The sequence below is a fragment of the Clarias gariepinus genome, chromosome 1 (assembly GCF_024256425.1).
Source record: "Clarias gariepinus isolate MV-2021 ecotype Netherlands chromosome 1, CGAR_prim_01v2, whole genome shotgun sequence".
Classification (NCBI taxonomy): Eukaryota; Metazoa; Chordata; class Actinopteri; order Siluriformes; family Clariidae; genus Clarias; species Clarias gariepinus.
In genome coordinates this window covers 22,738,992-22,753,362 of record NC_071100.1, presented here as the reverse complement: position 1 = coordinate 22,753,362, position 14,371 = coordinate 22,738,992, and the positions used below count along the sequence as shown (strand labels likewise).

The following is a 14,371-nucleotide window of genomic DNA, read 5'->3' as shown; positions in this document are numbered from 1 at the left end:
AACATTTTACAAAATACTTTTATTTCATTGTTCATTCCTGCAATACAAAAAAAGTAACAAGCAAAAATCACATTCCCTTTCATTTACAGTAAATTATTATTATTATAAATATAATTATTATTATCATTGTTAAGACTATATTAATTAAACCTTTCAATGTGGATGTGTGCATTCAAGAAAATACATAGCACCAATATATTTTTCCCATAATCAGGTTTATTCCTCTTTAAAAAGGTTTCTCTCCAAAGAACCATCAAATTACAATAAATCCAGTGAGATTAATTCTGGTCATATAAAGGCACAGAGACATTATTGCAAAACAAACACACAGCAAGTTTGGCCTGTCAACAGGGCTGGTGCTTGTAAGTATGTTTTTTTTTGTTTTGTTTAATCTTCTCCCTTCAACTTCTATCATATCCCAAGTTTATTTTGTGTCTTTCAGAAAAGTACGTTTAATTCCCTTTGGAACAACCTGATGCATTTTAGCAATTAAAATAAATCTGGAGTCATTTTAATATCAGTCACATTCTGCCTCTGTCCAGCAGGACTTGAAATGACTACAAAATAAAAAAGGACTAAATAAGGAGAACAATAATAACAATAACCATAGTTATAACAATAACAAGCACAATCACTAATAACATTAATAACAATACATGGTAACAAACACTTTTAAGGAAATTGTATATCTGGACATGTACCTGCAAGACAGCTCTTCTCCCAGGGTGTAAATAAAGACCGGCTTCCTTACAGGAGCCTGAGCCACATTTCCTCCCTGAACTTTGACCTCTTACCTTTACCCTTGTTGAAATACAGCAATCTATACTGTTGAGATCTACTGCATGGTTTAAAGCCATCGTTCATCGTATTTTCACTCCAAATATAATCATATTTGTGGAAATACAGATTGATTTCCCAAATGAAGGTAATGAATGTTACCTGAGAGGTTTGAGGCACCGAAGGGTATATACGGATAGAAGGGATTTGGGAGAAATATAAAAAAATGTGGCTAAATTAAAAGCTGAAACCAGATGGAAATTTATGAAAGCAGAAACAAAGGCATTAATCATACAGCACTGCGGCTGGAGTCGTTGGATTTGGAAGAGACAGACTACAAGAGAGAAAGAGGGAGGGCTGATACAATAAAAAGTGCTTTAATTTCTTTTAACATATTTAATAAAAAGTTTTTTTTTTTAATGAGCTCCATCTTTGTCTCTGTATATCTCTCTCTACTTCATGGGTCTATTCAATTTGGCAGCAATGTACAAATAATTACCAAAACAATATGCATTGTTCCCTTGTTGCTTCACTTCATCATTCCTTCCCTCCTTCTCTTTCTTCTCCTCCTCCTTGCTCTTCTGTAAACAATCTCAAAGTCCTCATCATCTCCATCTGAGCAAAGCCTCTCCCGTTCTTCCATCACCATTTTTATCCCCCTCCCCACACCCTTTCTCTTCCCCCCTGCTATTGCCCCTACATCCCTGTCTCTTCACCGTTTCCATCCCTTCATCTTTAAACCTTGTCCAGTAGAGAGCGATGGCAGTAGAGAAGGCGTCGTGGGGTACCATGGAGCCGGAAAAACATCAACGCTCCCAGAACCACGAGCACACAGGCCAACAGGAAGAGAGGGATCACAATGACTGCCACCCCTCCGGCAAAACCGTCCGAGTTGTTCAGGTCAATGATGAGGATTTCCTCGTCAGTTCCATCCGTGTGTGTAGACTCACGTTCGCAGCCCATCCAGTCGGTCAGGACAGACTTGGGGTAGCCGGACTCCACCTTCATCGCCTTGTTGCTAAACTTCCAGTATTTGTTAGCTTTGTAGAAGTAGGTGTAGGCTAAAGAGGGAGCAAGACAAAAACTTTTTACAGTACACTGTATAAGACCAGGAAACTCTGTAGGTGGTAAATTACTTATATTACGGCTACAGACTAACATGTAAAAATAAAAAAAGTGTGTATACTTTACTACAACTTCCTATAAGTTTGTTTAACCAAATTTCTAGGTCTCAACCCCGAAGTGAACTCTATCATGTCAAACTTGCATTTATGCTTGTTACACTGAAAGGGAATAGCCGAAAGACAAAGAAGAGGAGGACTATGGTTACATTCCAACATGGTTAGATAGTGAGCTGCCAAAGAGGAAAAAATGTATTTCCTGTGCTTATGGTATATAGTGTACACAATGAAGGAACCACTTTGCTGAATAAGAACTTGTCGCCTAGTCATATCCTCCTCATGAACATCTGCTGTGACACACACTCACATGTAAACGTTTACTCACGTACCTCTATCGTCCTTCATTATTGCTCCTTTAACATCATCGGGCACGCCAGTCCACGTACTGATGGGTTTGGGGTAATCCGAGTCCACAGAGCGCGTGTTCTCATTAAAGCGGTAATATCTAAAAGCAGAAACAAGGAAGATGTTACAAAACATGAAGATAACCCTTCTGTTTTTGGAGAACAACAACTAAAGAAGTGACAAAATTAGAAGCAGAACCAACATCATGAGGAAATGATGTCAGACAGCAAATTTAACACATTATACATTTGAGGCTTTTTTTAGACCGGTTTTTTTTATACACTGGCAGCTCAGATCTTAAGAATGAAAGACACTTACTTGCTTCCTCTGAAAAAGTATGTGTTTCCATTTGGTGTGTAGTAGAGAACGGCATCTATTCTGTCTTTAGGAAGGCCTGTGCCTAGCTCCTTAAAGGTTTTAGGATATCCATGATCCAAAGTGGCCTCACTAAACACCCAATACTTATCACCTACAGAATGAGAAAAAGCCAAACTTAAAATTTAAGTGCTGATGTTAATCGAATCCTACAAGACCGGAATGTCTGCTGTACCTTTAAAGAACACAAATTTCCCATCTGCACGCTCGTAGGCAGCGTTGATAGAGGGTGGCAGGCCTTTCCAGAAGTGTGAGATGGGCATGGGGTAACTCTGCAGAGGTTTACCATCACGCATTCGCCAGAACCACTTTTCCTGTAGAGGAGAGAGAAAAGAGAGAAGCTGATTAGTGACATTGAAATACATTTTGGTTACACATACAAAGTATATATTATGTTGCTGCAAACCAAATAACTGACATAGTAGAGTATAGAATTTTACCTTAAAGACAAACATCTCTCCCCGTAAGATGGCGATGGTGTCGAAGTGACCTTTGCATATATCAGGCGCAGCTGAGGGTCGGTCAGATTTGCGTGTTGGTCGTGGAGGAGGAGGGTTTGGAACCTCTCCTGACCGAGAACCTGCAGATGAATTATTTTGAAGCTATTTTAGATATTTAACAAATTTGTTATAATATACTGTATATACATTTTATTAAACCTATACATAACATATAATGGTACCAAGTTATTGTGTGTGATGTTTCTTTTTTTTCTTTGTAAATTCAGTGAAGGCATTCCATAAGGGTCACCAAGTTATGTTTTTAAGTCTGCTCTTAATAAATATTAAAAACAAATACAATAATTTATCATAAGCTAACATGACAGGACTGGATGCATATAAATGTTTCCTTGTTCATTTCTATTTAATCGCGCTATGACTTAATGTCTACCAGGTTCGTAAAAGAAATGGACAAACCATAAATCTGCTGTATTCCACGTTTGTCATCATCAGGAAGTACGAAATTCTCCGTCTCCATCCACTGATAGAATGGGGCCATGATGGCAGAAGGATCCCCAGAGTGCTCTAAACCCAGAGCGTGACCCAACTCATGCACAGCGACCAGGAAAACATCATTCCCTGAGTGAAAGGGAAGGAAATGAGAACCAATGAAAGTGGAACTTTAGTGACAAATCTGATGTGATAATGCATCCTCTTCTTTCAGTCTCTTACCTCCTTGGTCCTCACTGCCAGTTGTCCAAGGTTCTGCTGCGTCAAAGTGTGTGTCACCTCCGATCCCTGGACCTGGGAAGTATGCATGGGCCAGGAAGCCTCCCTCCCCATCAAATGGCGTACTATCGTCATGGTAGCCATCAGCGAAGAAAAGCATGATGTCAGCGAACTTTTCAGGCCTGTCTCTGATCTGGTAGTATGGAATTTCCCGAAACGTCAATGGTGTGACTGACTCCCAAACCTTAAAGGCCTTCCGGATGGCCTCGTAAGTCTCGTATTCACCAATTTTGGGGGTGTAGTTCTGGATGCTGTTGAATACACCAGTGTGTTATTATAAATACAGTTCATCCCTAAATCAAACTCAGTTTACATGCTGAATCATAGGAATCATTCTCACATTAATCTCGTAGCATTCATTTCAATGCTAATAACCACGTCCTACCTGAAGGTGACCTCCGCCTTGTTCCACTTCTGACCCTGCATGACGTAGCGTCTCCTCCTCAGGTTGCTCTTCTGCTCACTGCCGAATTTATCTGGAACCCCACAGCGGGGTCGCTGCATTGCTCTGAAAACAGAATCATACATTTTAACAGCCCATTTGCCTTCGTCAAGGCAGGAGCCTGTATACATGCGCATGTGTTCGAGGCGGTTTGTTTGCTCAGTGGGTGTTGATCAATTTAATGTTTTAACACCAGCAGCCTGTGAGGGGCCACTTCGACTCTATAAGACTCACTGCATCGTTTCAGGGTCCATGGATCCTGTGATGGTGAGACCATAGAACTTCTGCATGTCAGAGATGGCAGAGACAATGGCCTTAGGGGAGCGGATGGCCTGAGCTCGCACGTCACCTGGAGGAAGGTATCCATATTGCTGTAGCCATACCTGAGCGTGAAAGAGAAGAAAGTGCAAAACAAAAAAGAGAGAGGAAGAAAAATAAGTTAATGTAATTACAGTCATCATTTATAATGAGTTCATTAGTCTCTCCAACACTGCTGAACCACTCCTTCAATTACATCAACATCCCAATCTCATACAATTTCCTGAAATAAATATATGGAAATCAGCTCAAGACAGAATTTTAGAATCAGCATAATAAATTAGTGGTGAAAAAAAGTCGTGTCAGCATATGTATGAATATGTTATATATCTCGCATATGTTATGAATCTCTCTCTCTCTCTCTCTCTATAAATTGCAGTGTGTTTGTCTTTAGTCTTTTTTTTAATGTAGCGGAACCACAATGTGTAGGTGTGCATTTCTTGTGTGTGTGTGTGTGTGTGTGTGTGTGCGCACACGTGTGTGGCCCTCATTGAACTTCTGTAGAATGACGCTGAGCTTCGAGACGTTGTTCCAAAAAACGGTGTGCGTTAGCAAGAAAGAAATTACAAAAATAAACATTTCAGTAAAAGAGAGAGAATAAAAAGAGGATCAAAAGAAACCCAACAAAATTAAACACATAAAAAATAATTACTATGTATATTCAGTATACACTCATTGCACCGAGTCTGCTCAAAGAGCTTCAAAGGATCACACCCTCATAAACATCCTTTCTTTTTGTCTGTGAAAGAAAAGCTTAGCTCAAATATGCACTCACTTTAACGGCTCATCACACACACGTTCATCTGTTTTAGGCCGGTCACCCTTGAGAAAAAAAAATCTTCTAATCTAGCTACTCTATCAGTACTGCTGCCTAAAAGACTTGTGTTTACCAAATGTTTCATTTAAAAAAAAAATGAAGAGAAACATTACAAAAATGGCTGGTCTGTGCAAAGGCAGTAGCCTGAGAAACACTACACCATTAACACACAGAACACTGACTGATTCAGCTGTAAAATACCAAGACTCAGGGCATGGTCATAAAAATCAGTGACCATAAATGTTGACCTGGGTCATCTATGTCAAGAGATATGCAGCATGCACCAAAAACAGCATACTGAGTTGTTATTGCATTAAACTTGTTTTATTTGTGTTTCCATTACTATGCAGAAGGAAGTGTGACTGCAGGTTGGATGTATGAGCTTCGGTTCCTGCTTCAGACGTCGTCTGTCTCCCCTCTGACCACAAACTCAGTCAGAAATATTACAAAGAATTCTTTAGTAATCATTCATACCCCAAACCTCAAAACTGCTCTTTTCCTTCCTCTTAATTTCTTCCTTCTATCTTTCTAAAATTGTAGCCTTCCCACCATCTCCACCTCAACCAGTTTCAAAAGCTTGTTAAGGTTCATTGGAAACGCATTATTGCAATATTAAGGGCTATGCAATATATATTTGCATTGTTTTATATGAGATGGCACGAATGTATTGTGGCCTTGCATCTCCTGGGTTTGCGTCCCGCCTCATGTCTGTGTGGCGTTTGCATGTTTCCCCAGTGCCTGGTGGGTTTCCTTCGGGTTCTTAGGTTTCCTCCCACAGTCCAAAGACATGCAGGGTAGGTTTTTTTTTGTTTTGTTTTACATGAAAGAAGGATATTTGTAGGATGTACAATGAACAAACTCAGCACACGAGTCAGGGCAAGACATAAATATAGTCCGTTTTAACATCTATGAGCTCAACGCATGGTCACCTAAAGCACATAATTAGTTCAACTGTTAGGATAAAAACTGCCTGCAAACCTACTGAAGTAATTTAACTTGTTAGAACAGTTTGCACAATCTGCCTCTGTACCATGCTAAAATAAGTAAAATATGATAAATTCACCACTTCTTGGTTATGCTATATTTCTGGAAATTAACTCTTTCTAGCAATTGATTGCATTACTTCATCCCATGAAATTACCAAGAAAAGTCACATTTCTGATCAAATTTAACTTTGGCTAAACATCACTGCACACTCTATTCTGGTGAAGCTATGATATGCCGAACCTTCCGAAGGAGGGAATGAGTTATGTTTAATGTTGCGTAAGTAAGTAAACACAGAGCACTGCACTATATTTTAACCTTAATCTGGTCAGCATGCTTCATTTTTCTTTCTCTCCATTCCTCCCACTCTCTGACTGCTCCCTGTGTGTTGCCTCTACGCTGTGGTCTTTTTTCCCTATGCTGGGAAAAACACACTCCAGCTCAGAGGGATGAAAAGCCCCCCCCCCCCTTCTCTCTTCATCTCATTTAGCTAGCTACCCCTTCCTCTTCTTCTCTGTCTTCCTTCCTTCTTCCTCCATTATTCTATATGTATCCTTTTATCCCTCTTTTCCCAAACCACCTTTCCTCTCCACATTGATGTATTCATCCTTTTTCCTCTCTCTTGCTCTCGACCTCTCTCGGTTAGAACACCTCTCTCACATCTGACTCACAAGGCCTCAGGTCTCTTACTGCTGCCAGCAATCCCAGCATGCACCAGGCCTCTGGAACACCCAGCAGTGAGCGTCAAAGGTTCTATTTAGAAGATTTCCTGACTCCTCTGACGGGGGAAGAGTCAGCGTGTTGGCCTCTACGACACAGACAGGTAGCCTTTATTAAGTCTCCTGAACCCCAGTCAGTCTGGCGAGCCTTTATTTATGACATAGACGTCACTCACGGCAGGATAAGAGCATTGCTCAGACACCGAGGTTTAGTTATTCATACTTAAATGACCACATGCTAAGAAAAAAGATACTAAACTGGGAAAGAGCTCTGCGGAGCAGATGTTCATAAGCAGTGCAGTAACTATGCAACAATACAAGAACTGTTTGAGTTTCATAGAAATTACCTGCAGAAAACCTCCAAAAAGATTCAAACATAAAGAAAAAATGTAAAAATAAAATCTGTATTAGATGACTTTTTAAATATTTGCTCTTATCCATATTTTCTGTTAGTAAAATTGTCTATTTAATTCAATTTAAAGGGAATATAAAGATCATCATAAAGACAAAGCTGGTTCTAATTGAAGAAATAAACTTACAGTAAATGCCACCTCTGACGTTAAATGCAACCATATGTCATGACCTCACCTACAGACATGCCAGGGCTGTAAACATATGTCTTTTCTTAAGCTGAAAGTGATCTCCTTCTGTGTTCTGCCACTCTCTGATTGCTGACTCAATGCAGTCAAATTAGCCCAACGTACATTTAATTTAATAATACATTTACATTTGACTCACACAGAGTAGTATAAAGACAAACACATATACGTATTTTCGAAGAGTTCTGAGATGTTCCGAGAACTTGTTTTTCTGAAAAATGTGTCTTTTAGTGTTGCAACATCTTGGAATCACCCTTACTTGTGACACAATATGGACATGAGCCACCTTAGTATCATGTTTAATAGAACAAACTGCTGACAGGGCCGGTTTGAAGAAAGTAAACATTGCAAAGCCTGAAACTTACTTAATGTTGGTGTGGACTTAATAGAAGATCTGGACACGAATCGGATTGAATTATGAGTGCACGAGAAAGAGAAAGAAAGAAAGAGCGCGCGCATGAGAGAGACCTGGTTAAAGATTGCATAAGCATACATAAATTATAGGAAACTCCATCTTTTTAATTATAGAGAAAGCTAAAGACAGAGAGAGGGGTGATTGGGGGGGCAATTAGATTCAAACAAACAAAAACAAAGGCTTTGAAAGCTACTAGACTCCTAAAAACAAAGAAAAACCTGCAATGAAACGAAAAAAGGAGGCAGCGGGGGCAGAAGTTTGCTGAATTTGACTTGGAAGGAGACAGGCCGACTCAGTTGTTCCCCTCAGACTTCTGCCAGTGGAAAAAACAAGGAATTGTGGTCACCAGTGCCTGAAATTTGGTCTCATGCAGCCACATGGTGGCTCAGATCATTGACCTATTTACTGTCATGCTCACCTGATTACTGGCAACAGTTTTAGTGAGAGTTTCACATTCTATCACATTCGGAAAGTGAGCATCCAGGATATGATAGCAAGTGAATCACATGCTCTATTTTCTCCCTCCAGTCTAAAGCTGGTGCTCTTTGATTACACCCAGGAAAAAAAACTGCTTAATTATCATAACTGACAGGGATTAATGTTCAGTGTATATAATTATTATCTTGAATTGCACCAGTGTTTGGATCTTAGACTACACATTTTCAGACACGCAGTCTCTTCACTACTTGTAAAAAATGAAATGATAGTTGGTGAGCAGTTTATGGCATTTGCATTACATCTGCAATACTACTTACAGTAAATACTAGGGGAATGGTTTTGTGAATTGCAAACTGTGGGGTTTAGGGAGAGAGAGAGAGAGGGTTATTCTGTCATTTTCCAAGATCTATTGCTTTATATATATATATATATATATATATAATGTCTGCAGCACCTGTAGCAACCACTGATGCAATATAGGACAAAGCTTTATATGCTGCACTTTACATTTTGACTGAGCAAGATAAGAATAATTAATGCATAATGACCTAAATTGTAAGTTTGGGTGTTTTTATTTACAATTAAGCCAGTAAAAGCTAAACATTGCCTGACTTATCAGCATTACACCAGCTTGACTTTTCAAAGCACATTATACCATTAAATACCTGGTAGTCATTTTCAACGGAACTGTTTACAGACCTCTGTACTACAGCCAAGGCTTGATCAGCAAATTCCTTTATCCTATATAAATTTAAAGCCAGAAGGGGTACAGATGTGGTTTTAACATATGGGGCCTCACCGCCACTGTGACCTTTCATTTGGATCACATGACTCCCTCGTGACTCTAGGCAGAAAGTCTGTTATCGTCTGTGGAAATGTGGAACAGCCTTGTTTTAGCCAACTAGGCTGAATTTTCCACTGCTAGCCTTGGCTGATTATTGTGATGTGAAGAATGGAAACAGGAGGCAGTGTAGAGGAATGCTCAGTGATTTAGGTCCTCATGCAATCCTTCTGATCTCTTGAGTGTTTATTTTACCTGAACGAATGCTCTGGCTTGCATTTAATGGTCAATGGTCTGAAAACTCTCGCTTACTTGTTCTTGTTTACTGATTTCTGTTTTCTCCATCTCTAGTCCCTTTCTATATATTTATATTTTTTGCACATCCAGCCTCTGTCTATCTTCCAGACAGTCATCCCTAGAGCAGACGTTAACAGGCCAATAACAGGTTATGTGCAGCTCAAATACACACAGATGATGTCAGCTCAAGATGTCCTGGTTCTCTAAAGACTGATTTCTCAAGTGCAGACTAGTCTGAGGCTGAAAATGATCTTCTCAATCCCTAAAGTCTGGGTTTAGTAGCAGTGGTGGCTCAGCAGTAAAGATTGTGTGTTAGTGACCAAAAGCTTGCAAATTTCTTAGCTCCAAGGTTTACTTGGAAATGTTTCTGGAAAGAAAAACCTGCTGGACCCTCCGCTCTTCAGCTCTATATTTGAATTTGATTTTACAGTGCTTTAAAGAAAAATAAATATAATGGAATACCACATGTTTATGCTAACAGTAAAGTTAATGCTTGATACTTCTGATATAAACTTTTGTTTAACTAAAATCTTTAATCCTCAAGCTACCCATTCAACTTTAAGCTCCTGCCTGACTTGATGCCCAACCCAACTTCCACCACTAAGTGTGTGCTTACTGTCCTATATCACCAACCCACACGAAACGTAAAACTTCATTTTATACCTTACCCTAGCTATTAATAAGGGCATAAAAATGTATAGCCACTTTAATAAATATGTTTTAAAACAGTCACTTTTATGATGAATTTAAGTGTAGATCGTTAATAAAAAAAATGTATAGATTAATCTTTATTATGAAATCATCACATTATATAAATACATAATTATATATTATATATAGCCAAAAAACAAAACAAAAATGTTTACACACTTTAAGAAAAGAAAAATAGTATAATGTATATTATATTAATATAATATTTATCATATTTATATTTAATAATATATATAACATGTATATGATAAATAAATGTATAAATATATAATATATAGCAATAAATGTAGTATTACAATATTTAATATATAGGTTTTATTATCCTGAAGTGTGTATACAATTTGTTTGGCTGACACTTTATATACTTTTTTTCCTCATCCAGATCATATATTATGTGCACATTTGATACAGTCTAATGGCAAATGTTTCATCAGATTTATGTCTGTTCTGTGTGCAAAATGAAAACACATGCATCCTCATCACACACAGCTGCAACTAGACGTGCAATTGGGCCAGTTTAAAGTGTGTGTGTGTGTGTGTGTGTGTGTTGGAGAATCCTCACCTCTGGTCGCACTTCTTTGTCACTGCTCACCCCCAGGGCAGTGAGTGCCAGCCACAGCACAGACCAAGTGACCATCCCGAGCCCCCAGAACTACACACTAACTCACACACTGACCTCCACACGCGCCCTGAACCCAAACACACCCGCGTTCCTTCTTCTCACTTCTTTTCTTCCTGAGCCAGAGAATTCCAAAACTTGGAATTAAAACTTTTGAAAAGCGTCCTCGTTTGTTCCAAACCCCCCTTTAACAAAAAAAATAAAGAAACTTTGGAAAAACGCCTCAAGGCTGTTAATAAACTCTACAAACTGGAGTAACAATAGCGCTTTAAAGCTCAGCGCGCAGAAAGACTCTGTGGAGAAACACAAGGTCGGGAGCGGAGATCTGCACACACATGTCTCTCTGGAGTCTAAACGCAGTCGTGTCTCATCCTGTCCGAATCTCTCTCTTTTGTCCTCCAGCACTGGTGGCTCACGCGCGCGCGTGTGTGTGTGTGTGTGAGGAGCTGCAGACGTGGTTCTCTGTAGTGATGGAGCCACCACGAGTCACTTCACTGATCCGATTCTTTCCGGACTGAATCAAACATCTGATTCACCATCACTGAACCCGCATCCGGTCAACTGAACAGACTGTGCAGAAAACGCACTCAACATCAGTAGGTTTCCATGACCTCAGGTAAAATGCAATACTGGGTAAATTCCCAGGCTATATATGTGTTTCCGCCATTATTTCCCTTATTAGACAAAATTTACTGGACAGATTAAAAATAATGTGCATCCTCTTTCTATTTGTGTCAAGTAAGTCGTGTGACCTCTAGCTGTTTGGCAACACTGTATAGACTTCAGTAATACAATTCACACACACTGCTCTGTAGAAAGCAAATCTGCATTACTGCACATGAAGAACGTGAAGAGGCCAGGGGTAGCTCAGTGGTTAAGGCATTGGACTACGGTTCGGAAGATCCCAGGTTCAAACCCCACAACCACCCTTGAGCAAGGCCCTTTACCCTCAACTGCTCAGATGTGTAATGAGATAAAAATGTAAGTCGCTCTGGATAAGAGCGTCTGCCAAATGCCCAAATGTAACCTTAAAAACCTCCATTAATGTCACAGGGGGTAACATACCTTTATTTATTATTTTATAAACATTTTCCATGTTTCTTGTTTGAATTGATTGCTTGAATAAAAGCATTTTGAACACTAAACTTTTCAGGTGTGCATAACATGATGTGCCGCACAACACAGTACAAATACTGTACAACATGTGTATTTTAGTCTGTTTTGGTTTTTGTATTTCACTTTTTTATTTTGGCAAATTCTCTTTAATTTCATTCAAGGTCAGAGTAAAACATGAGTAAACATATACATAGGCGGCATGTTGTGGCACGTCTGGCGAAAATAGATTCAGTTCATACAAAGCAAAGTTCAGTTGGATATGAAACCAAAAGCCAACTATGTAACTTCAGATCAAAGACTCACAAAGCCTAAACATCCTCGATTGATATTCCAGTCCAGTGATTACAGCAAGGTAGTTTCACTAGATGGATTACTGGATTAAATGCTTCAAACATTAACTTACATTTGGGCCATTTTATAGGAGTTCTAGAGTGAATATCTAGCAATACTGAAAATAGTCAGATCATTCATTCATTCATTCATTCATTCATTTTGTTTATTCATTTATTCTTTTATCTTCAGTAACCATTTTATCTGGGTGAATCTGGATCTTGTCCTTGGAAAACAGGACATTACATGTACATGAGATTACACTGCACCAGGGTGCAGTCAACCTACACATTCATACACCCATTCACAATCAGGAGTAATTTAGAGTAGTTATTCCACGTATCAGCATGTTTTTTTGGAGATGGGAGGAAACTGTAGAACTCAGTGGAAACCCATACCAATATAGAGAGCATATGCAAAACTCCATCCAGACAATTACCTGAGATTAGAATAGATCCTGGGAACCGTTTTTTACTTTGGCCTTGTCAATTGAGTGACCAGTGTGGATCTTTAGAATGACTGGACTTTCACATAATGTAAACATAACGTTTAAGTTTTACTCATACAGTACTGTGCAAAAGTCCTGAGCCACCCCTTATTTCTTCATATTAAATTTAATTAATAAATACTTAATAATCAGGTTTCTTACCACCATCCAAAGACTTGCAGGATAGGGTAATTGGTGCTTCCAAATTGCCTATAGTGTGCAAGTGAGTGTGCTTGTGTGCCTGTGCTTGGGACATCCCATCCGGGTGTACTCCGCCCCAAGTCCCCTGGGATAGGCTTCAGGTTTCCCATGACCCTGAACAGGATAAGCAATATAGAGAATGAATGAATGAGAAAATGATTCATAGGTCACTGAAAGGTCTAATAAACAAAAAACATTCCTCTGAAACAGGTCGATTACGGGTACAAAAATAAGAACCAAAAAGTCATTCAGGAACTCTGGAAAACTATTGCTCAAGACATTAAATGATACAAGAAATTCTGGTTATTTGAAAGCAGCACCCTATAGGACGTGCTGTTTTGAAATTTTCTCTAATCTAGTCTTCTGATCATTAATATTTGATCTCTAGTCGAAATCGCTCATATTCTTACACATGTTTATTATTATTCTTCCAACACACTGACTTGAGATCTGAGTGTCCGCTTGTTGTCTAATCCATCACACACCCAGACAGGTGCCATTGTAAAGAGAAAAACAATATTATTTACTCCACCTGTCAGTGGCTTTAAGGTCACGGCTGATTGATGTATATGATATATATGCTATATGATGTGTATAATCTGCTGTTTCAAATGTTCCTTGAATAATATTTTAGAAAGGATCATAAAACGTTTTCATAGTATTTTTTTTATTGGTGTTGCCTGAGAACACTGTGTCAGTAACTGTGTAATAGCATTGTGAATCCATCACTAGTGTTGTGCTGTAATGGTACAGCAGAACCTTTTTACATCCTGTTTCATACATTACTAAATGTCCTGATAAGACTGGGTTAGCTGGCAGGGCATGGCACAGGAACACAGCCTTCTCAGGAGCATTTGCCTAGGAATCGATTCAATCTGAGTGAATCATTTCAGCACTGGTGTGCTTCTATCATGTGCGGCATTGAGAGGGAGTCTCGTCCTCCCCCAGGACAGTTTACATAGCCCTTTCTTTCTTTTCACTTTTTTTCAGTGTCAATTTAACAGAAAAGACAGAGATCAATTCTAGATCAATTGCTATTTGTTTGGTCCTAAAACTACTAAATATAAGATTAGCCTTGATGCTAAAGAAACAGCTTGTAGCCTGTTTATTTACTGCTTCAACAGACATAGATTGTGAATACGTACTTTTAAATCAGATTGTAGTGGGCAGACTGCAATGGCGCGTTATAA

General features: G+C 39.1%; 1 protein-coding gene across 1 annotated transcript; it reads right to left on the bottom strand.

Moving 5' to 3' along the window:
• mmp14a (matrix metallopeptidase 14a (membrane-inserted)) lies at positions 1-11,504 on the bottom strand. Its single transcript, XM_053497353.1, has 10 exons — positions 10,991-11,504; positions 4,584-4,732; positions 4,293-4,415; positions 3,851-4,158; positions 3,596-3,757; positions 3,119-3,258; positions 2,854-2,992; positions 2,622-2,772; positions 2,288-2,403; positions 1-1,838 (listed from the first exon to the last, which is right to left on the bottom strand). Exons 1-10 carry the CDS (start codon positions 11,063-11,065, stop codon positions 1,513-1,515), a joined length of 1,689 nt encoding a protein of 562 aa, XP_053353328.1. The 5' UTR covers positions 11,066-11,504; the 3' UTR covers positions 1-1,512.
• Positions 11,505-14,371: the final 2,867 nt, after the last annotated feature.

Coding starts and splice junctions, on each gene's coding strand:
- mmp14a (XM_053497353.1), bottom strand. CDS start 11,065: ATGGTCACTTGGTCTGTGCTGTGGCTGGCACTCACTGCCCTGGGGGTG. Junction 4,733..10,990: donor ACAAAGAAGTGCGACCAGAG/GTGAGGATTCTC, acceptor TTTCACGCTCAG/GTATGGCTACAGCAATATGG. Junction 1,839..2,287: donor AATAATGAAGGACGATAGAG/GTACGTGAGTAA, acceptor CTCCCTCTTTAG/CCTACACCTACTTCTACAAA.